Source organism: Anguilla anguilla, chromosome 1, assembly GCF_013347855.1.
Source record: "Anguilla anguilla isolate fAngAng1 chromosome 1, fAngAng1.pri, whole genome shotgun sequence".
NCBI classification, from domain to species: domain Eukaryota; kingdom Metazoa; phylum Chordata; class Actinopteri; order Anguilliformes; family Anguillidae; genus Anguilla; species Anguilla anguilla.
In genome coordinates, this window is record NC_049201.1 from 6,252,073 (window position 1) to 6,275,905 (window position 23,833).

The following is a 23,833-nucleotide window of genomic DNA, read 5'->3' on the forward strand; positions in this document are numbered from 1 at the left end:
AACAAACACACAGCGGCATAATAATACAGAGAAAATGCCAACACTAACTAAATTATTCAAGCCTACAGAACATAATATTCTACAACGCAAAACTGTTTTGCTCTTTTGTCACAGTATTATGAACAAGGGATTTTAATCTGCCCTGGGATATTAGTGCCTCCTGCCAATGCGTTTTTAAGCTATCCTCATTTTCCCATTGAGTTTTTGCTATAGAGTGAGACTGTACAAAGGTCTGTTGATGATAAAAGTTTGTTAGAATACAATATTAATTGGTGAATATGGATGAATGTTTTTCCCGTCTCATCATCTGCATTTTTCTTTGGGATCGTTCAGTTTTTGCATGAATTATCTACTTTGTCTATTTGCATGCAATAATTGTTTTTTGCAATGCCAGTTTTTTTATTTTTTTTAGATTAGATTTCACATTAGCTCAATGGGAGCTGGCAACTGTAATTGGCAACCCGATGTCATATGCTTTGATGGTGTGTTGTGTTCTGTGAAGCTGCACAAAGCCTTTGAAGTTTGTTTGTCAAAGTTGGCATAGCCTTAGGCCTACCTACTAGCTGCATGCCTACGCCATGGGTGTGGGGATGGCTGGACGAGTACAGCGCTGATATGGGACACGTTCTGCCTGAATAAAAAATGAATGCATTTGCGTTATGTTTCGGGGCATTATGTACGAATCAATACAAAGAGCTTTAGTTTCACATAAAGCGAGTACCGACAAATAGGTATAGTCACCATGGATACCGTGCATCCAGCAGTATTCCGATCCTCAAAAAATGTGCGGGCCATCTCCTGTTCTCTGTCGAAAGCAAGATTAGCACATTGGCGTCTCAAAAAATCTGGTCCTAGGTATGATGCCCCACTGATTTTAACGCCCCAGAATCAATTAATGGCAGTATTAGAATGGTATCATATTACCGAGGGAGTAGCCTGTATTTATGCGGACAATTGGCCTCATTGAACAACCCTCAATCCCATAATCCACCGTATGGGTATGAATATGACGGAAGTAAAGAGGAGCAGCAGGCGCTATTATTGTGAGTAGTATATGGTAGTAACAGATTTGTTTGATCTAGTGATGAGATTTTTTTCACAAAAAATATACTCAAATGCATATTTAATAAACAAAAAATGTTACGCTTGCAGGATTGTATGGGCATATGCCTTCTTTTGGTTCAATGCTATAACAATCACTTAAAGAAAGCATAAATTATAACTTTTATTGTGAAATTTCCGGCTGTGGTGGTTACCGGAAGTCTCATTCTTATTGTGGTCCATTATTGTTGCCTGGGCTAGCTTCACACTCCAGTGTTGAGTCTCGTTCCACTGGCATTATATTTACAGTCGGATCTCATTTTCAAGTGAAAACAACTCATGTTATCAACCCAGCTTCCTTTCTTCTGCAAGGTAACTGTTGTTACACTTTCAACTATTTCGCTTGTGGTATTCAGGCTAAATTGCTACTTTAGCTTGAAAACTTATTGCTACTATAGCTGCTAACGGTGGCTCCCCGGTTCGCTGTTAACGCTTAGGGCTAAACATTTGAAACATTAGCTAGCTAAACATACAGAAACCTTGCAATGTGCATATGGTTTCATGTGCAAATAGTTAACTTGGCTAGTGGTAGCTAACTGCTAACGTGAGTATGACTAGCTTGTTAGCCTATGTAAATAGAGAGAGCTGTCCATTACTGTCTACATTCTTGAGTCGTGCGCACAGAAGCAATTGAATCCCAGTATTTAAAAGCGCTCTCTAGTTGGGCATACGAGTAATATACTGTGTAACGGGTTATGGTGGTTGATGTTTCGATGGGCTAACTATTAACTGAACTTCGTAGTAACAGTAACTGTGTCTTAACTAGCGACTTAGCTGCTGCTCATGTTATTACAAATACTATTTGAAATAGTGGCACAATCGTTTTCAATGAATTGAAAAGGAGTAATTTTACCATCCAGTTGGTTGTCGGACTATCCGACAAACTAATATCGCGCTGTTCAATTTAGCCATCCGTCGAGGCTGTTCTTTATGTTATTAATTTGGCTATTGTCATTTTTGTCTTTTGCTTTTAATCAAATGAAGAAAACGTATTATTGTATGTATGCATCATTCTAGGTCGTTCGAAACATCTGTAAATGTCAAAAGTATCCTTCGCTGCACAGAACAGTTGTCTAGGACCATTTAAAATGCACTAAAACAATACAAAAAAAAACTTATTTTAAGGGGTAGATCTAATCTGTGGACATCAAGAACTGTCCAACAGTTAGCCTTTTTAAAATTCATGGGTTGGATTAGCGAAATCTGTAACAAGGCTATTTGTATCTTCAATTTCAACAACCGTGGAAACAATTTTTTTATTTGGAACAATAAACACCAAGGGCATTCTGCAATTTGAGTGGAATTAAAAAAATATATCCTCTGTTGCTGTCAGTGTTTTATTTTTAAAATTTTTAATAGCAGCATGTTTATGAATTTCTGAGTCTAGAGCATAAGTATAGGACCCACCCTGTAAGGGTGCAAGAAACTGATCTTTGAGTAGCAAAATATGACCATTCACTTGTGTGGTCAGGGGTTTGAGTCTCGGCCTGTGGTGCACTGTATTGTGATCCTCAAATTCGAACCCCCTCTGCTTTCCCTCCCTAAAGTAACTCAACTTTTCACTGACTATTTAAGAGGAAGAAAAAGTCCATCACAAGTAATGGTTGACATAGCAAAATTTTAATTGGCCATCTCTGGCCATTGGCTGCAAACCTCACTTTATACAATTTCATATGCAAGTCAGCAACGCGACCGTTTAATTTCTTTTGTTAAAGTGGTTACCTGTGAATTACAAAAGCAGTTTCAGGAGTGGGGGTGGGGAGAGAATAATATCAACAGCTGCATAAAACTACTTATTCCAACCGGTTGTCGTTAATAACATTCATAAAGTTTCCTAAAAGCAACACAGCCGATTTCAGGCTGAACTCAAGAATATCCTGTTAAACTCCAATATTGTCAGTCTGCACTTCTGACGATGGCTCTGAACCCGGTTTGACAAATGCAGTGAACTTAAGGGACACGTTTGCATGGCCATTTCAGCACGCAAATGGGAGGATTTTACACTTTGCATGTGGAACAAAATGCATTTAAATTCCACCCCTGACGACGGTTGACATGGTGGCTGCCGTGGATGTTTGAAGGCTTAACAGAACACTACCATCGGGAGAAACACGCGATGCACGAACACTTATCTGAACCTCCATTTTGTGTCAAGACGCATGAAACTGAAATTTTTTAAATGATCGTTTATTTGCTTAGGAGACCAAGAGTTCACATTGCATTTCCTCATCCTTTTGAAAGAATTATTAGGAAGGAAAAGGCTGTTCCACAAAAAAAACGTGGCACACAGAGGAGGAATGAGGAAGCGGGGTGAGGGAATTGGGGTGGGGGGGGGGGGGGCAAAACAAGGAGGCTGCTTACAGAGTTTGACTGATCCCAGGTCTTCTGGGTAGGCTGAACCCACACAAACACTGCACTGTACAGATTTACACTGTGTGAAGAGAATTCACCACCAGATCCTGCGAAGGGGGGGGCACATCGTCAAACCCCCCGTCCGTATTAAAGAGCAGGGCCACACAGCGACCCGTGGGGGGGTCGAAGAGGGCAGGCGGTCCATTTCCCTCCCTCTCCCACCTTTACAGTTCAGACACCATTTCCCAGTGTCATCGCTCTGCCTAGGTTTGAGTTCAGCATCGCCGCCCTGGTGGCGGACCCAGTTAGCAGCACCTTTTGGGCAGTGCTTGCCCTGTCATGATGCTGCAAACTTTTTTACTTTTTTTTTTTTACATTTCTGTATAAAATTGTTCTGTTAAAATAAAATCAAAAACTTGGAAATAAAACGAAAACATATATATAAATCTTTTCCTTTTTTTGGGTCCATTGTTTTGATTCGTTTTTCTTGCTCACTCTTCTTCGCTCTCATTCTCGGGTTCCAGATCCGAATCCCCGTTTACTTTAGTCTCCTCGTTCATCTCTTCATCCTCCTCCTCCTCCTCCTCCACCTTCTCTTTGTTTTCTCTGCTCAGTGTCTCATCTTCCATGCCTTCCTCCTCCCAGTTCTGTTTTAAAAAAAAAAGAGAAAAAGCATAGCCGTTTACTGCTAAGTCTTGCATTTTTTCCACCCAAACTTTAAACTAGCAGTATTTTGCAGGATATTTTTGGCTGTTAGTTTTAGTTAGTGCTGTTACTTGGTGTTCAGAATAATAAACCATAGGAGGAAGCTGTGCTCAGCTTTGCTTGGGCATATGAGAGTACAATGTATGTTTTTTGGAATGTTTTTTCAAAATTCAATTTCTTTAGATTAGCAGTAGTGCTACATAAGCATTAGAATGTTCACTTAAGAACATTCCAATCCCATATTTGTGAGCTTACAACTGAAGGGCCTGGTTTTACGTGACTATATTAACTTTAAGATCATGTATCCTGGCTGATTCTACAGGAGAGCATTTATGCAGGATATAATAAGGGGAAGAAGAAAAAAAGTCTTGAAGTGCTTGTGTTGCATGTGCAATTTGTGCCCAAATGTATAGGTTAGAGCCAGTGTTTCCAGGGTCTATATTGTGTGGGAGGAACAAGAGCAATTTGCCATTTTCTAGGAGTGCACAAATTAGCATCAGCTCAGGAGCTGTGGGCTAAGAGCCTGTGAAATTAGGATAAATGGGTCTGACTGTGCTACTGGCTAATTAACACACCGCACTTTAACAGCCAAGAGCATAATTGGGGTTTTGGAAAACAAACACCTGTGGTGGCGTGTGAATTGTGTAGCTTATGCCAGTGCGATATCCTTGGGCCATCAAACGCTGAACTGCAGGGCTTTTTGCTAGCCATACTACGCCTAAAACCATAGCCCGTAACCCAGCTGCAGTTCCTGGTAATACCGCATTCTCTTTTGCAACAACCATGACATCAGAGTTTGTTATATTATATCTGGGGATATCATATATGGCCACCTACTGTTAGCTGTGACCCTGATGACTTGCTATCAAAGGCGCTGCATTGTAAACCTGTGTGCCTGTACTCATTTGGTCACTTTGCATTAAGAGCGACTGATACATGGCTGGATGTAAATGTCTGTCTGCAAGTTCAGCAAATCAGCCAAACTGAGCAATGAGGGGACAGTCTATTCAGCTCGCTCCAAGTGAGAATATATTGATGCATCGTGGGAAGACGCCTCCAAAACAGTGATACCCTTAATATTTTAACAGCTATTCCGATTCTAGCCTCATCATGTGATGTAAAAATGAACATTTGTAACCAGAGAAATTAATTAGATTCTGCATCGGTATTTATCGGCTACCCTCAAGATACACAACGTAATTTCCCTGCAGAACCGTAGTTCTTGAAATTCAAATGATCAGGTAGGAACGAAGCACTTCCTCAGAAATCGTTGGGTTGGAAAAAGGCGTTTGGTGCAATGCTTCTGAGTGTTCTCAGCTCGATGCCATCGTGCTCCGTAACCACTCCAGGTAATCAATGCAAACACTTGCAAATTGAGAGTTCTAATTCATTAGCGTGCATAGATTTTAGCCTTTCAGATGGCATAAAAAAAAAAGAAAATCGCTGCTTATTAGAAAATGCTACAACAACTGATGACATCCTCCGTTAAAACACAAACCCTCGTAGCCGAATTACGCAGAAAAGCACTCTGCAAGCTGCGTAATTTTGGAAGCATTTACGGGAGATTCTGCATCGGCAATCAGTGGCCTGACAACTGTCCCGGGTCAGAACGAGCTTATTACAGAATTGAGTGTGCACATCGGTCTCCCTGCGAGAAGGCGGGACTGAAATGCCTCCAACCGGCCCTGAAATTAGCATGCTGTGCGCTAACAGTGGGCATCTAGCAAGCCGTTCTGTGCAAAAGCGCTAGCAACCTGTAGCAGCAGCGCCCAGTGGAAGGCATTCTGTGCCTCGGTGGTTTGGTAGTCAGTGATTGAACAGATGTGTGAGATGTGCAAGTTTGTTTTTCTTTACGATCGGGGCCATTAAACGCCTAACCCGTCTGACCTGTATTTCAGTATTTGTCTTGAAACTGTCACTGCAGACAGTCAATAACAGCACACAGGGTACACAAAGGAAGGTTTTCCAGTTATACAATTAGACCGATTAAAAAGAGCTTGACCAGGATTGCAAGAGGCCGAATTTTCTGATGTCTTGCCGTTTCAGGGGAAAGTCAGCATAAACAAACACGAAAGCTCTGACTTACACAGAGCCTGCCTTCAGCAAGGCAGAGCCACGGCCACCAGGTATGCAGACTAGCAGCACCTGCTACTCACGATAACGCCACAAAGGCGGCAGCGGGCTGCAATTTGAAATCGCAAAAACACCAGAAGCGAAAAGCCTGAATTTGACAGGAATGCGTGGGCACCCTCCGTCAAAACACAAAGAGAGACGACGGTTTGGACGGGCGGTTCTTTTTTTGGGCTTGACAGGGACTCTTGTCAGCGCGGATTCACCCATTCAGGAGAACAGACAACCGAAAAATTTGTGCCAGAGAAAGTATGTGATGAATGGGGGGAGGCAATTCCAGCTGCTTTTCAACTTCTACATGCTGCATATTTCAGATGTGCACAAAAAAAAAAAAAACAATTTTAAGAATCTCCAAAAAAAAAAAAAAAAACCAACTTGTTATATGTGAGTCTACAAATGCCAACAATAAGGATCAACAACAGATAAATGGAGTTACAGCACACAGCCAGTTATTCCAGAGAGGCCACTGGAAGTCTGAATGCATATGAAGTGGATCTGAACAATGTCGCTGTCTGTCAGATAAAATGAGTCACATGGTCAAGACCTGCAAAAGTACTCTGCAGATGTTCTTGCCAACTTGGTTCATTTTACTTTCAATGTCTAGTTCACATGACCAGACAGTTTTAGAAAAAAGGCGAAAGCATTGTTTCGCCTTTGTAAAACACCGCCCTTGTAAAACATTGTTTCTCCTGAATATTTTTTCCATCGAGTTCAACAGAAAAATTAATCAGGAGAAACAATGCTTGTAGTATCTACTGCATATCTGGCAGCAGCACGGTGGTTTGAGGCTCATTAGATACATTGGACCCTTGATGACTTAAAGCCATTTAGCCAACAAATGTGTTCCATACTGTATCAGCATAATTTACAGCTGAATCTAGTCCCAACCCCCGATTCCCATAGATATCCATTCAAATACAAAGAGTTTTTGTATCGCTTGTAGGACAACCTGAAAATAAGATATCCACTCTGATGTTGATAGGTCACAGACATCAGGAAGTCATGGCATGCAAATGATATGCAACCAAATACAAAACATGACTCTTATTTGACATTATGTTAATTTGTCTACTGTTCACTGCAGCAAAAGTAAACAAGCAAATGGTGGCACAGGAGGTCTCAGGAGTGCATTTGTTTAATTCTTGCTAATTTTCGGACCAATGATTTGTTGTTATGACCATTAGAAGCTTAGTTTCTTGCCATTTTGGGCTTGGCCAATTTTTTTTGCCCAGGAGTTGTACTGGAAAACAGAACAATGGGCCAGGCATTTGGGTGTGCCAGTGAACTTCGCTCAGCATATACACACACCACAGCCTCGAGTCTGACTGGTTGCAGTAACCCCATGTGACTGCAGAATAACTGGGAACTCGATGTGGAGGGGGGAGGGGGGTATGGCTGGTGTGTATTAAGTTTTAGCTGGCTAACATTTGCCAGCCATCCTACAAAACAGATTGATATGCCATTACTTTAAGGTCAATATGTTCTAATTAACTTACCTAACCATTTAGGCTGACATTTAAGTTTTCAGTTTGCTTGTCGAAGGCGCAGTAGTACTGTTGCACCTTTTAGAAGGCCATTTTTGTTTTGATTAAGTTACTCCAATTTTAAACTGAGACATATGTCTACTGAACTTGAGGAGACACAGTAAAGGTTCCAATGGACTGGACTTCTTATTTTGATTGAAATATGTCCATTGACTAAAGGGTAGCATGAATACCCAAGTCCCTGCAACTCAAATTTGCTGAATTTCACTTAATTGTAGATTATTGTTAATTGTTAAGCCTGCGGTGACAAACACAATACTACAGTACGACAAAATAACGGACAAACGAAGGAAGTCAGAGACCGATGCGTAGATTTCATCAGGGTGTGGGGACAACAACGCAAGGCACTTGGCTACGGTTGCCATGAGACCCACACACAGGCAGCACAGGCAGCTCAGGCCTACTGCAACCCAAACTGGACGTTTTAAAAAATTTAACCAGAACAGAAGCAGTGAAACAAGGCCTTGGCTACAGAGTGTCAGTGGAGAGGTGCTCACTGCGAGGTGGAGCTCGTGTCCACAGGGAAGAAGATTACAAGCAATAGGCTGACCGCACTACAAAACTCCAAAGCGCTCCATCTCCAGTGGGGGGGGGGGGGGAAGGTTTTAAAAAGCCTTTGATGTTTGGCTATCACAGCTGAAATGCGCAGCTGCGCGCGTCAGCGTCACCAGGCCTTCATCGGGGCGCAGGAAACGCGAGCGGCTCGCAGCGAAAGGCTTTTCCAACCGAAAGAGGAGCCCCCCCCCCCCCCCCCCCTCTGGAATTTACTCCTGACCTTAAGGCTGACTGGGAACCAAGACGTGGAAGAGCAGATTAATCGCGCGGTGCAATGTCCGTTTGAATCCGGAATGTTCCGGAAACAGGCCCATTAATCTGACGCGGATGGCGAAATGGCGTTTTCTCGGGCGTCACTCGATGTGGAGGGAGCGTTTCCTCCAACACGCATCACGTCTGCCGTTACCACAGAAGTCCGTGAAACCGCAGAACTAACGGGAAATTATTTTACGCACCCCATCCCCCACCCCCATTAACTGAACTAACAATGTGTGCCATTAACAAGATTTTGATTCTCTCTACTTTTTACTTTTTATTGTTATTACACCAAAAAAGCGTTCAGTTTCGCCTTTTTAAAAAAAAGTGCAGTTTATAAATATCAAGCCGCTCACTGCAGAAATTTAATTAGATTTTCGTTCTGCTCCAGAACAGATACGATATGATCCCACGGGCAGACATCTGAACACAGTATTTAGTAGCCAATCAAACAAGCTTACACGAGGGTGTGTGTAGCACCACCTGCTGGTCAGCCCATTGCACTGCCACACGTGGTGCCCAAACGATTTTCATGAGTAAAAAAGTACTGCAGTGTGTTGATCACTATCAAGCTAGAGATACTCCCGTATCTCAGTGTTGAGAGTACTGAACTACAGTTTAAAACAAGTATCAAAAAAAAACTCGTGGCCCTGTTTATGATGTATTTTGGGTGGTGTCTGTGTGAAACTGTAGTTAGTGTACCTGGTGAGCCTGTTGTAAAGATGTGTTTACGAACTTTAACGTGAGCGGTACGTTAACGGGAATTTCGCTCTTCCACAGTGACTTACGTCAGAGTCCTCCCCAGGAATCGCCTCATCTCCTGAACCCTCCTCTTCATCAGAAGACTCTGCAGCAGGGAGGGAAAAAAAAACACAAACGCCATCATTCCCAAGCCCAGCGACGTTCCCTGTGGAAAAACGGGATCTGCCACACACAAAAAAAACAAAACAAAACACAAATGCAGAACAGAGAGAGCGTGTGAGAGACAGAGAGAGAGCGCGTGAGAGAGAGGAGAGATTATCCTCCTCCACAAGGCCCTCATTCAGGTGCACTCATTTGCATGTGAATGCCACAGGGAGAGGCACACATTTGCATTTGAATCCCCTCCGCGAACCATTTGCATTTGAGAGAATGTACTTGAGCACATCGTCTCAGCGGCTGCTGGCAGAACGCTGAGCGGAGGCTTCTAGAACACAATCATCGCGCACAGTTCTGCTCCCTGCTTTTCCCTCACGGCAAGACCGGCGACGGAGGATCCGCGGCTGCCGCAGAAGCGTGGGGGACACAACGAGGAGGAGAAGGAGGAGAGCGGGCGGGACGGACCGCGTACATGATCCTCTGCACGTGAACGGGGCACGGTGGGCCGGACGCTGCCCCCTACAGGCGCCATGTCCAAGCGCAGGGCCTCGGTGGTCTTTGACCACTTCTACATCCCCGACAACGGCGAGGAGGTGTGCAAAGCCCGCTGCAAGTACTGCCCGCTGGAGATGAGCTTCAACAGGAAGGCCACGTCCAACCTGCTCAACCACATGAAGGTAGGCCCCTTACTACCTCCATATCCACATGAAGGTAGGCCACTTGCAACCTCCACATTAAGGTAGGCCACTTGAAACTTCCTCAACCACATGAAGGTAGGCCTCTTACTACCTCCACATCCACATGAAGGTAGGCCACTTACTACCACCTCAACCACATGAAGGTAGGCCACTTACTACCACCTCAACCACATGAAGGTAGGCCACATATATCCTCCTCAACTACGTGAAGGTAGGCCATGTCCAACTTTCTCAATCACAAGGTAGGGCATGTCCAACGGCAGCACAAGTACATTCAAACAGCTCACTGCTATAAAAAGGCTACAAATCTCAAGTTTGTAGTCATCTTGGTACGCTCAGTTTGTTTCATTTTAGGAAGCAGGTACCTGAAGTTTTTCCCCCCCAAGACAGAACAAACTGCTAATGCAAGATTAATAGGTCAGAACAAACAGAGTACACCAAATGTAAATGCCTTTAAACGTAAAACCTTTTGCATACAGCTGCTTGCCAAAATGTCACAACGGTGACTCTGTGCCTAACCTTCTGCCAATTTTTGGAATTAATTTATTTATTTCTGGAGGTGCAGAATTGAAAACCTGCGCTTTTATTTTGTTTTTGTTTCCCCTCCCCAGAGGAAACACGCCTCCATCCCCCTGGACCCGATCTCCAGCCTGACCAAGCAGTGGTCCCCCCTGCCCACCCTCAGCGTCCCCCAGCCCAAGAAGTGGCACAGCACGGACGCCAGCCAGACGCAGGCCGACCGGGCGCTGGTCAACCTGGTGGCGGGCGAGCAGCTGCCCGTGTCCATCGTGGAGAGCCCGCTGTTCCTGGCGTTCATGCGCGAGACGCAGCCCGCCTACAACGTGCCCAGCCGCGCCCACTTCGCCAACACGCTGGTGTGCCAGCAGTACCGCCTGCTCCACGGCCGGCTGGAGGCGCTGGTGAGGGCCGCCCAGAGCGTGTGCCTGACCGTGGACACCTGGACGGGCGAGCGGGGCGGGGCCTACACGGCGGTGACGGGTCACCTGATCGTGGACTACGCCGTGCGCTCGGTGCTGTTCTCCTGCAGGCGCGTGCGCGGGCGCCAGACGGGCGAGGACATCCTGAACTACTGCGAGAGCGTGCTGGCCGTCTACAACATGCCCGGCAAGATCGCCATCGTCGTCAGCGACAACGCGCCGCGCGCCGCCGCCGCCCTGCCGGGGTTCCAGCCCCGCGAGGCCGCCATCGCCGCCGCCGCCGATGAGCCCGGGCTGGACGCGGGGGCGGGGGTGGGCGGGGTCAAGCAGGAGGCCCCCTGCGCCGCGGCGGAGGAGGATGAGGGGGAGGAGGGCGGGGCCACGGCCAGCTCCTGCGCGCCCCGCTACGTGTCCCAGCACGAGCCGTCCTTCGCCCACGCGCTCCAGCTGGTGGTGCGGGACGGGCTCCGGGCCACCCCGCAGCCCACCGCGGACGTGCTGGCGCGGGTGTCCGCCATGGCGGCCCGCGCCCGCGACGCCGCGCCCGCGTCCGCCGCCGACCCGCTGGAGGAGCCGCCCAAGAGCGGCGGGCGCTGGAACGCCCAGCTCAAGCTGGCCAAGAGCGTCCTGGCCGACCAGGAGGACAAGCCGGGCGCCCCCGGGGGCCTGGCCCCCGCCGACAGGGCCGTCCTGGAGGACTTCCTCAACATCCTGCGGCCCTTCGAGGAGATCACGGACCGCGTGCAGGGGGAGCGGGTGGTGCCCGCCAGCCTGGTCATCCCCTCCATCCGGGGCATCCGCAAGCACCTCGGCTCCCCGTCCGAGCACAACCACAAGCTGGTGGTGTCGCTGACCGTCGCCGCCGACCGCTGGCTATCGTGCTACGAGGAGAAGACGTGCTACCTGCGCGCCACCATGCTGGACCCGCGGCTGAAGCTGCGCTGGTGCGTGGGCGAGCGGGCGTCCCTTCTGAAGGACGACCTGCTGACCCTCGCCGCCGCCGCCGCCGCCACTGCCACCGTCACCGCCGCGGGCCCCCAGGGGCCGGACGCCGCCCCCGCCCCGGAGCCCCAGCCCCCGCCCAAAAAGAAGTGCCTGTTCCCCTTCTTCGAGGACGAGCCCCAGGACTACGCGCCCAGCCCGCACGCCGAGGAGGTGGACGCCTACCTGCAGGAGCCCTGCATCCCATACCACCAGGACCCGCTGGTGTTCTGGAGGGGCAACCAGCAGCGCTTCCCCCGGCTCGCCCCCCTGGCCCTGCACTACCTGTGCATCCCCGCCGCCCCCGTCCCGGCCCTGCACCCCGACAGCTCCCGGCTGTCCGACGTCGACTTCCAGAACCTCATGTTCATCAAGCTCAACAGCGGCCTGCTGTGACAGACCAAACCGCTTCCTACAAACCGATACGATCCCCAGCGCTCCTGTGAGACTCAATATAGCTCGATAAAAGGTTTTACTGTAAACAAGTCCACAAGGTGGCTGTCTGCAGACTGCGCCGTATTCAGACACAAAAAAGGAGAGGAGGGAAAAAAAAAACAAAAAAAAAAAAAACAAGGGGCCTTTCAAGCGAACTCTGCTCGCTTGGTTGCCTGGTAACATCAGCCTCAATTACGTGCGTTGAATCAGGAAGCTTGGATTTGCATACTGAATTTGCATTTCCAAAGTCTGACGCATTTATTTGCATCGAGGCCTTTACACAGGTGCATAAAATTAGGAAAATTTGCCGCGCGGACATTTGAGCGGGCGACCCTGATCATGGCAGAAACAAGATGGCAGGGCAGGAGAACTGCGGACTGTCGATGCTGCGTTAGTGCTTATTATCCCCTTAGCTGCGGCAGGGCTGCTTACGAACACAGAATACCAACACGGCAAAGCCACAGCAACTTGATAGCTCTCATCTCATTCCAGCAAATAATCCAAATTGATCCAAGTACCCAGCAGAACGGGCCAGGAACTGTGCTTGCATTTGAATGCTACAGCACTAATACCGGGTATCTACGCCCTATGGATCACGCCCTAAGGACAGTGGATCACACAGAGGAGGTCAGATGTTAGTATGGGAAGAGCGTGTGACTTCTCCTGTCGTACACAGAGAGAGGCGGTTCGCACAGTCGTGCGTGGGTAGTGAGTGGCTGCCCTTACCCTCCTCGTAGACAAGCTTGGCAGTGTGGTCCACGTCCGTGACTTTGTGGGCACTGTCACCTGCTGCCACCTGGTGGAGACGAAGGGAAGTGCACGTTCAGGCAGAGCAAAAGCCAAGGAAAATGGCTGAACTGACTTTTGCTTAACTGCGTTTCATTTCGCAATGTTGGGTTTGATCGGAACAGCAGACAGTGGATCACACACAGTTTACACGTAGACTAAATTATAAGTACACACAAACAATTCTGTAACTAATTAACCTGCTAATTACGTTTACTAGAAACCACATTTTTAGGGAGGTAGCAAAATAACATGCATACACATTTCTGAGCTGCACAGTTTACATGAATTATGTCTGAGACCACTCGCCTGTGTCATCAGCAGGTACAGCTTGCCGTGCAGTCTGGTTAGCTTGTGCAGCATCTTGACTCTCCCCTCGATCATGTGATACAGCACCCCCAGCTGGGACACCAGGTCTGGCAGCTGAAACAGGAAATGGAGTTGATCGTATGCATCGTCGGGAACAGCAGGAGCACAGCTACTGCACGCGTGCAGACGGGCAGATGGACAGGCCGAGCGTTGGGCTGAATAAACTGCTGGGCAGCTGGAACTGGGCGTGGCCTGGCTCGTTACGGCCCACAGTGTCCAATGAGTCCCATTAACGGGAAGGATATCGGCTAAGCAGGATCTGTGACACAAATCTGGAAATTGGCAGTTACACAAGAAGGAAGGGCCTCTGTGCTTAAAGCACTGGTCTGAAGCAGCTCTGTAAACACACTAAAAAAAATAAAAGTAGATCTTTTTAAGTTTGCCAGACTGGCGGGAGTTTTATTTGTGTGCACTAATGAGGGCTCAGTTTGTACTGCCTGTGTTTATCTGTCTCTGTGCTACAGCTGTAAATTTGTGTGGTGAGGTGCGCACCAGGGGTGTTCAATCTAACCCGAAAAGGGCGGGTGCTGGTGCAGGATTTTGTTTTAGTGCGGCACAGAGACCCCCGACTCTACTCATCAAGGTCTTGATTGAAGACCACGATTAGTTAATTACTTGAATCGCGAATAGTTAATTACTTGAATCTGATGTCACAGTGCTGGGCTAAAACAAAAGTCTGCACTCACAAAGGCCCTTTTTGGATAAGACTGGACACCCCTGGTGCACAAGATCCCATTTGAAACGGCCACCTAAGGTTCAGTCTCTCTCAAAGGGGGTCAAACTCCAGTCCTGGAGGGCCGCAGCGTCTGCTGGTCTTCATTGCGTTTCAGCAGGAGATGAATTTAAGTCACCGATTGGCGAAATAGTCCACACACCTTGTTCTCAAGGCCTTAATTGGCAGCCGATTGAAAGGAAACCACAAACACCAGCAGACACGGCGGCCCTCCAGGACCGGAGTTTGACATGCCTGGACTCTGTCTGTACGGTGGGCAGGACAGAACACACCGGAAACGGACCTCTCTAAAGCAGCAGGCAGCAGCCAGTTAAGACGCTCAAACAGACAGACAGACAAGCGCACACAGACAGACACACACGCATGCACACACACACACCACACGGACAGACATGTACACAGACAGACAGACAGACAGACAGACAGACAGACAGACAAGCACACAGACAGACACGCGCACACACACACCACAGTCAGACACCACACAGACGGACACACACACATTGTACTCACAGTAGACAGGTAGGAGGTGTGTTGCAGAAGGACCGCTTTGAGCCAGCGAACCAGCAGTATTGCCCTGAGGAGGGGAAGAGAGGGAGAGAGTTAGAGGGGGAGAGAGGGAGAAATGAAGAGGAAGAGAGGAAGAAAGGGAGAGGGGGATTCAAAGCAACGTTACAGCACACAACCCATCCGGCTCGCTGCTACTCACGTGTACGGATGACCCTGGATTCTCCTGGTCAGCTGAAAGACACCATAAGAGTCAAACGGTCACTTTCAATAACTGCAGTTTTTATACATGACTTCTCTTACAATACAATACACCAAATGTCCTCTCTAACAGAACACTCAACCAGACAATTATCTGCCATCTTGCCGAGGTTTGCTTACCTCCTCCACCAATGGCAAGACTGCAGGGAGTGGTAGCCGGGCAACAGTCTTCTTAATCAAAACCTCTTTCCGGGTTTGGAAAACTTTCTGTAGTGCACACGGGGGAAAAAAACAGATTGTGTACATCAGAAATCTGAAAAATGTCAGAAAACAGCTGCAAAGAAAACTTTCTGCAGCATTTGCGTTTAAACAAAAGAATTAAAAAAGTTATCTGCATTATACATGAGAACCAACGAATGTCTCGATCGTAATGATGGGTGCATAGACTTTGATTAGCCAGTTCACTATTCATCATCACTGCTTTCTAAAAGCCTCGTGCCTAACCAAGCGTATGGACAATTAGATCAGTTGGCCACACAAATGACCAGGCAGCTGCATTTTGTTTGAAATTCAAACCTTCCATTCCTCTACCTGGCCTCATTAAATCAGGGGTAGGACCCGTACCCCTCCATCTCTGTCCTCACGCACCACGCGTACAGTACGCACGCGCTCAGCGACAGACAGTTTCCTTATCGTTTCCGACGGAAGGGCACAGAAAATAAAGATGCCTGAAGCGAAGATTCATCACGATACAGACTCGGCTGGCCGTGCTCCAGGAGACGGGGCATTGTGGGACAGGTGGGCGCCGGTACGAAGCAGTCATTTTTCACTTTTAAATACGGGGAACAGCTTGCCAGGTCACTTAACAGAAACGGCGTGTCAGCGTTTGAACGTGTCAGATGCGCTCTACAAAAATAAAAATGAGGCTAGAAGGACTGAACGGCAGGCAGTCGACTTTGATTTCATCTTCTAGGAGAGTCGAAATATTTTTACGCTTAGCTGCTCTTCCCTAAAATTGAAGGTTAATTGCCAGCGAAAATGGAACACAGTTTCACGGAAAGAGTACATGAAGAGATTCGGAAGTGAGCAATTAATCAGCAATTACATTAAATGATTCATTTGCCTTGTTCCAGAGCAACACAGCTTACATTTAATCAATTAATTAATTGATTTATTTTTTTCACAGTCTACCCATTTCCACAGTTGGTTAAGTAACTTTCTCACGGGTGCAATGGCTATGCCCCATCTGGGACTGGAACCGGCAGCCTCTAAACCGGTGTGCAGGCGGCTGGGGACACACTCACATTAAGGATCTGCCCGTCCTTGCTCTCCAGGCCCTGCACCAGGAGCACCGCGTAGCTGTCAGTCTGTAGGGAGGGGCCTCCCTTCTGCCCCTTCTTACCTCTGGAGGCAACAGACAGGTCCATCTCCCCCAGCCTCTCCTCAATGGACATCTGGGGCAAGAGAAGGGGCGGTTAGCCCGAGGGAACGGAGAGGCGGAAAAATTCACAACCGAGCCCAGTAAGCGCCCCCCTCCCCAAACCCCCAGAGTCTAAAGCAGAGGACGAAAACCCAGAGCTGCAGCTAGGCTCCACACTCCACACTGCTCACATTGATGTGTGCAAACTGGAAAAATTATTTATGAGCGCATCTTGGGATGCATCAGTGTGCTACTACATTTTTCAATTTAGGAGCTCATGTGCTTCTTGGAAAAAATATTAATCTAGAGCCTACACATCCTACAGTTCACAATTCGGTATTTAGCAGACGCTCTCATCCAGAGTAGCAGAGCATGAGGGGGACATTCAACACTGGCAGGGTCAGTGATTAACCTCAGAGTGCCATGAAAACAGTAAGAGCACTGACAGTAAGGAGCAGACTACAGACCCATACACACACACACTCAGTTCACACACATCTCAGAGCAAGCAGCAGGAGCCCGCCGCAGTATCGTAGCACATCGCAGTATCGTAGCACATCGCAGTATTGTAGCACATCGCAGTATTGTAGCACATCACAGTATCGTAGCACATAGCAGCATCGTAGCACATAGCAGCATCGTAGCACATAGCAGCATCGTAGCACATCGCAGTATCGTAGCAACACGGGGCTTCTGAAAGCGGCTGCCGACGGCGGCGCACTCGTGCCTCTTTGGTGTCGGCGTCCGGTTTCCGCTTCTGCGACTCCGCGGGGCCCGGTCGGAGGGGCGCCCGGTGTCCTGGGAGACCGGGGGCGAGCACCTTCACGCCGGCGTTCACCACGGGGGTCTTCACCTGTGACGAAAAGCGGCGGTTTAGGGCCAACGTCACCTCATTCAGCAATTCATTATCAAGCGTGCGCGCGCTAACGTGCTAACATTTGCTCTCAGGTTGTGAAAATGAGGCTGTGGCGCCGCCTGCTGGAGAGGTGTGTTTGATCCACTCCGGCTGCGGCCCTACAGATCGCCGTTCTTTCACTGTTGCTGCAGGCGTTTGTTACCTTGGAAACGGCGGTGTCCATGGACAAGGCGAGCGTGGCCTGGATGTCCCGGACCAGGCAGACGTGTCGTTCTGCCGTGTTCACCGACTGAAGGCAGAGGGAGAGACGTGAGTGACCAGAAAACAAGGAGCTTCACTCAGTCTCATCTCTACTCCTTTCATATGCCAAAGCTAGCGATTAATTTCAATAAAAACAAAATTAAAACGCAAGAACGTAGCGTTTGGACACAACGTTTAAGAAATTTACAGAAAAAATCCATACAAGCCCACAGAAGAATAATAGAGTGGCTGCCATTTTTATAATTTTACTGCTCCTTCAGTTTAATGGGCACAAGCTCTGGATATAAGTAATAAAAAGTGTCATGCCAATAAAGCAAACTGAAATGTAAAAATTAAGAGCGTGCTAACAATTTTAAAACTCAAGTAGCAGAAGAAACCAATATAAACCAGCACAAGACCCCCCCCACCCACAGAGCGAGCCCCCGTCCCATTAGCGACTCACCGCTCTCTCCAGGACAGGCTGCAGGTGGTTACCGTAGGCCAGGATCAGCCCCTGCTTTTCTGCCCCGAGGGCAACAGCCAGCAGGGGTACGGGCACCGGGGTGTCTCCCTCGCCCCCCTTACCCCCCACCCCGGACACCTGCACCGAGCAGGAGGGGGAGAGGGGCTTCTTGCAGGGCCTGGGGTACAGAGAGGCAAGATTAACCAAAGGGGCCCAACACAAAATGGAGGTGAGCAAACAAAACTATCTTCTCTGCAGGGGCCTGTTTGACAAAGCAGGATAACAGAGTTAGCGGGGTCACTTCACTGAGTATAACCCAGGACCCGCCCAAATCTGGAACATGGACTTGAGCGAAAAGAGCCACTCTGGGTTGAACTGAGTGCAGTTACCCAGCTAACCCAGTAATCCTGCTTTGTTAAACACACCCCCCAGGCACCAGGGCACCTCCCGGCTGCACAAACACCACACAAAGCGCAGACCCAACCCAGCGAGGACTCACCCGTTCAGAAAGTGCTCAAAGAGGTGCAGCTGCCCGTCCTTGCACACGACCGCCAGCCTCACCGCCTGAGGAGACCACAGAAGAAGAGTCAGAGACGCACAGCCGAAGGGCAGAGACCGGAGACGGAGGCTACGTGCACCTCTGAGCAGCAGCAGCTTCCGTATGCTTTCAATCACTGGCTCTGATCCAATCACAGTGCCCAGCTTTCAACAACACCACACTACGATTGGCTCAAAACAGTGAGTCGCTGAAGAGTGAACACGTTAGCTCCACCCACAAAGCCTCACAGCCAAAAGAAGACACATTTGGACGTACAAACACGTACAGATCTTCACGACCCACAACAAACAGAAAAAAAGGACAAGTGCAACAGACACACAGATGTACTCTCCCCCCCTCTCTCTCTCTCAGGTGTGGTGCTGTTAGGTGTGGTTCCTCACCTCCTCCTTGCTGTCAGAGGAGATGAGGTCGATGTGCCGCGGTTCGTCCGTCAGGGTGAAGGACACCACCGAGTTCTTATCCTTCCCGTCCGACCGTACCTGCCTGTGAGGGACAGACAGACAGACAGATGGACGGCCAGGCGTCAGCACATACACAGTACCAATGCCAAAGCAGGCTTCTAGCAGCTTCTCTAGCGCTAACGTGAAAGAAGCCTCTCTCTTCACTTCATAAAGGGAGGAAGATACCTTCAGATTATTTGGGGTGATGGGGGGGGGGGGGGGGGGAGGAAGGCCTGCACTCTGGAGCATACTCACCACACGCTGAGGAGCCTGTCGTGGGCCGCCCCGGACAGGAAGTACAGACCGTCGCTGTCGGGTGGGCGTGTGGTGGCGAAACACAGGGTTGTCACTGCCGTGGAGTGACCTGTGAACCTCTGCGCGACAGAGGAAGAGAGGGAAGTTACAGAACTGGGTTACTTTTAATAGGCAGAGCAAGAACACACATTTAGCAGAGAGCACCATGGGAGATGAAGTCCAAGGCTTTTTTTTCCAACTCTGAACTCCACAGGACGTATCAACAACACAGCTTGTTGCGCTTGTGCCATTGTCACACAAAACAGCCAAGGTACAAAAAAAGGGCAAATTTAATTATCCCTAAAAACAAAATCTAGCAAAGAAAAGTTGATTTCACAGTACAAGGCTGACATTTATTCTAAATAATTGGAACAGCTTTTTAAGACCATTGGTGGAAGGCCACAGAGGAGAAGCACCACTTTCATAATCAGAATATTATATAAGCAAGCATAGGCTGTAATGAGGAAAGTTCAGTCCAAAAAAAAAAAGTTAATATTTGGCCTCGAAATACCCTCAGACCCTGAGCATTAGACATTTTTAATTAACCTAAAGTACACATGACATGGCAGACATGAATATTAATCAGGCGTTCTCCACGGTCCACTATTATTCACATACCCGGTACACCTCCTTGGTCTCAAGGTCCCACATCTTGATGGTTTGCCCAGCGGACAGAAGCAGGCGGCCGTCCGGACTCACACAGAGGCTGGTCACTGGCCCGCGGTCTGCTTTCCACTTACTGAGAACACACACACACACACACAGTCAGTAACACACACAAACCACCTCTTCCCCTGCTAGTCGGTTTGTACTAAATCTAACCCTTGGCAATCTACTCCAGGGAATTTATTAGAACAGGGTATCAACACAGACCTTCCCCAGCATGACCACAGACCAACCACAAACTGAAAAAACTGACATGAACTGACTCAGGGGGACATATTCATAAACATCCTGAAGTGCAGGAAAAGAATGTAGTGGACTATGGCTCTACCGGGTTAAGCCCTAAGCACGCTCAACATGTAAATTTTAAAACGCATGAAGCAAGGCCAAGTGCGGTCAGGCTACATAAAGTGAATATTACTTGATGAAATCAGAAGGGAACTAGTGCAGTCAAGAAGCAGCTGGTAGACAGCCAGGATAGTAGATATTGCCCAAGGACAGCACAGAGCTGACACCACACACACACACACACACATATATATACACACATGCTTGCACTCACATCTGCTCGCACACACACACCGACACTGACACACACACACACACACACACACAGTCTGCTGGGGGAGTCAGTCTATTCGCACTCAGAGCAGAAGCCCCACAGCGGTCCTCACCAGCGTGTTTTCCCAGTCTGCAGGTCCCACTCCACAATGTGCGTGTCTTCAGAACCACTGTACAACAGCGCCTCCATGGGGTGCCACCTCACACTGTGCACCTCCCCGCTGTGTCCCCCGTCCTGCAAGAGAACAGCCCCGTCAACCTGCGACACTTCAAAATGAACTCCTCTCTGATGACGGCCACTGTCCAAAAATAGGTAAGCAGCAGCAACGCAGCTAACACAAAACGAACATTCACACGACGTTGCTGCCATGTAGTGGCAATGCTGCAACACTGACAAACATTCCAGGAACATGTTAGAACATTGTCTGGTAGCTGGGAAGCCCAGCGATCAAATTCAAACTGACCAGTGCCGCACTGTCATCATGCAGTGCAGTTACTGCAAGTACTCTACAAAACAAATCAGAGCTGACTCACAGAAACAGATACACTATTCTGACACTGGCCACACACTATGATATTACCTTACAGGCACTTGGCAGACGCTCTTATCCAGAGCGACTTACACAATGGTATAACTTCCAGAGGTCAAAAGTCAAATCAACCCAACCCATAGTATCACCATCCATGATATTTTAAGTGAGCCCCCCCCCCCCCAAAAAAAATAATAGCATGGTGATATTGTTCGTTGGGTTGATTTGACCTTTGACCTCTTGAAGTTATATCATTGTGCAAGTTGCCCCCAAAATCAGCAGCAGAGCTGGGGAGTTCCTCACCAGGGTGCTGTGCAGCGCCCCCTTCACCGCGCTGTAGATGATGACGGTGCCCGCCGCCGTGCCCAGGGCCAGCAGGTCGGGCTTCTCCGCCACCTGCGCCGCCTCCGATTTCCTCCTCTTCCTCTGAGGCCCCTCCTGAAACAGAGCGAGGGAGGAAGAAGCGGCGCGGGGTTAAAGGGGAGCACCTGTCCATCCACTCGCTCCCAACGCCAGCGTGAGCGAATATCCCGGACCTGTTCAGCTCAGGTTCAGAACAGTGTGAGGTCATCTGTCCAAGGCTTTCAAAAAATGGGCTAAACCATGCATGAGTTTTTGAGAGTCGAAATTCAATAATAGGCAAGTGGTTTTACCAGAAAGAAATGCAATGATGACCGCTGTAAGAACAACCGTTGACTGTAACTCTAAAATCACAGAAAATAGTATTTATGGTGGCATTCATTTCCCAAATATACTGAACTATGGTAAATTGTTACATTAACTTTTTATTCATTTTTTTTTTTTAAATGGTGGACATCATAAATAGACCTACAATCTTGGTGAAAAATTACCCTCCTCTCAAACTCTGAGAAAAGGTGAAAAGATCCTGACAGCCGACCAATATTTAAGACCAGGCCTGAACTTCTGTGAATTTTTCAGATGTTAGAGAATTGCATGCGGAGTTGGTAATATCACAGCCCGTTGCTGACTTGGGTTTTTTATGTTCTATGTGAAACTATTTGAAAGATTACCAAGTCAGACGCGGAAAATTTTAATTATAATTATAAAATTCCATGCAGCACATTGATTTATCGGCATTCAATCACGCAGGATAAAAGGTGAGACTGATAAACACGGAGCGTAGTCCGCAATTGTGATATTTTTCAGGACGATCCCCGTTTAGAACCCAGCCCGCACCGATATCTTCTGGCCTTGACCTTGCAGCTCCGCTTAACTGAGATAAAATCGATATCTCCACATTCCAAAAAGCAAAAAGCTACACAATCTCAGTTTTCCGGGATATGCAAAGATTTGTCGAGCAGAGTGATCAGGTTTTTGATGACGGGCGGTAGGGACGTAGAGTTCATCCACGTACACACAAGATGTAGCGAGGAAATTAAAGTCACGTCAGAGTTCAGGTAATTTTCCCCGCTGCTTCCACCTGTTGGCACGGTTCAAAAAAAAAAAACAAGTGGGCTGGGATCAGACAGCAACGGGGCAATATTGGGCTACCTGTAAAAAGCGGACTTGTTCTTACACACAAAAAACACAAGCATGGTGATCATGGTCACGTAGCTAACTGCAGATAGCTGTAAAGGTAATTATTAAATAAGGAAGACTAGCTTCGGCAGCCATTGAGCTCACATAATAGGATAAGAACTGGTAAGATAGCAACGTTGTTTGCTTGAAACACTGGCTAGATAAATATACAAGCCGACAGAATTACAAAATTGGCGTATAACTACTAAAAAGGAGAGACGTGGCTAGCTAACGGCTCACACGTTGCTAGCGCTAGCAGTTGGTACGCAGAAAGTTTCAAGTTGGCGACCTAGCCGGACTAGGAGCATGTCCCTATGATCACACATTTTCACTTTTTACTTGCACCACCTTCAACACACTGATCGCAGACGTTCACTTAAGAGGGAAAACTATTAATAAAAATAATACAACAAATATCACACTGTACTGGCGAAAAAAATTCAGGGCATTCGCCCACAGTACGGCCATGTGCGGCACGCAACATGTGCGTCTGCTGGCGTAGACAGCATCGTTGCAAACCGGAGTTAGCTTGCTGAATAACTCGCGAACAAATTACGCAGATTCGAAAAATATGTAAACGCGCTTCATATTCTTACATTTAAAACAATTAACTAAGAAATAGAGGCCCACAAACACTGCATATAAGTAATTGAATTTAACTAACTTGGTTAGCATCATTTTAGCGACACAGATTGACTAGGCCCTCCCTGTTGAACCAACATAGAAAATGCGTCCCCCACATACCTTGGCCGTCCGGCATGGTCCCCAAGCTATACAGGTACAAGTGGCACTCAGATGGGCTGAAGGTACATATTCCTGGTGCAGTGTTTTACTGTCTGTGTCCCAGATGCGCAACCTGCCATCCTGTGCGCACAGAGCCAGGTACTGGCGTGATTTCGGCGAGAAAGCGCAGGGTAGTACCAGCGAAGAGCTGCCACCGTCCGCCGCCATTTCTGTAGCTCTGCGTCTGCGTGTTCGGATTCTGGAAATCCTTAGGCCAGGAAACACGTGTTGTCGGTCACGGAGCATGCGCGTTTCCACTTCAGCGTTCATTTCATTTCATTGGATACTGTCACACAGGGGGCCGGGGTGAAGTCATAAATGACTTGTCTACGGGACA

At 48.0% G+C, this 23,833-nt stretch overlaps 1 protein-coding gene and 1 long non-coding RNA gene across 2 annotated transcripts; one reads left to right on the forward strand and one right to left on the reverse strand.

Moving 5' to 3' along the window:
• Positions 1-1,279: 1,279 nt before the first annotated feature.
• On the forward strand, positions 1,280-9,578 carry LOC118236380. Its single transcript, XR_004767026.1, has 2 exons — positions 1,280-1,413; positions 9,423-9,578. It is a non-coding gene; the product is annotated as an uncharacterized LOC118236380 (long non-coding RNA).
• On the reverse strand, positions 2,703-23,721 carry wdr43 (WD repeat domain 43). Its single transcript, XM_035434682.1, has 18 exons — positions 23,458-23,721; positions 21,478-21,612; positions 20,758-20,879; positions 20,039-20,159; positions 19,382-19,500; positions 19,067-19,169; positions 18,627-18,691; positions 18,128-18,305; positions 17,627-17,713; positions 17,296-17,421; positions 16,453-16,602; positions 15,329-15,415; positions 15,150-15,181; positions 14,954-15,017; positions 13,648-13,761; positions 13,279-13,348; positions 9,431-9,489; positions 2,703-4,100 (listed from the first exon to the last, which is right to left on the reverse strand). The coding sequence occupies exons 1-18, from the start codon at positions 23,662-23,664 to the stop codon at positions 3,945-3,947; spliced, it is 1,995 nt and encodes a 664-aa protein (XP_035290573.1). The 5' UTR covers positions 23,665-23,721; the 3' UTR covers positions 2,703-3,944.
• Between the last annotated feature and the right edge of the window lie 112 nt (positions 23,722-23,833).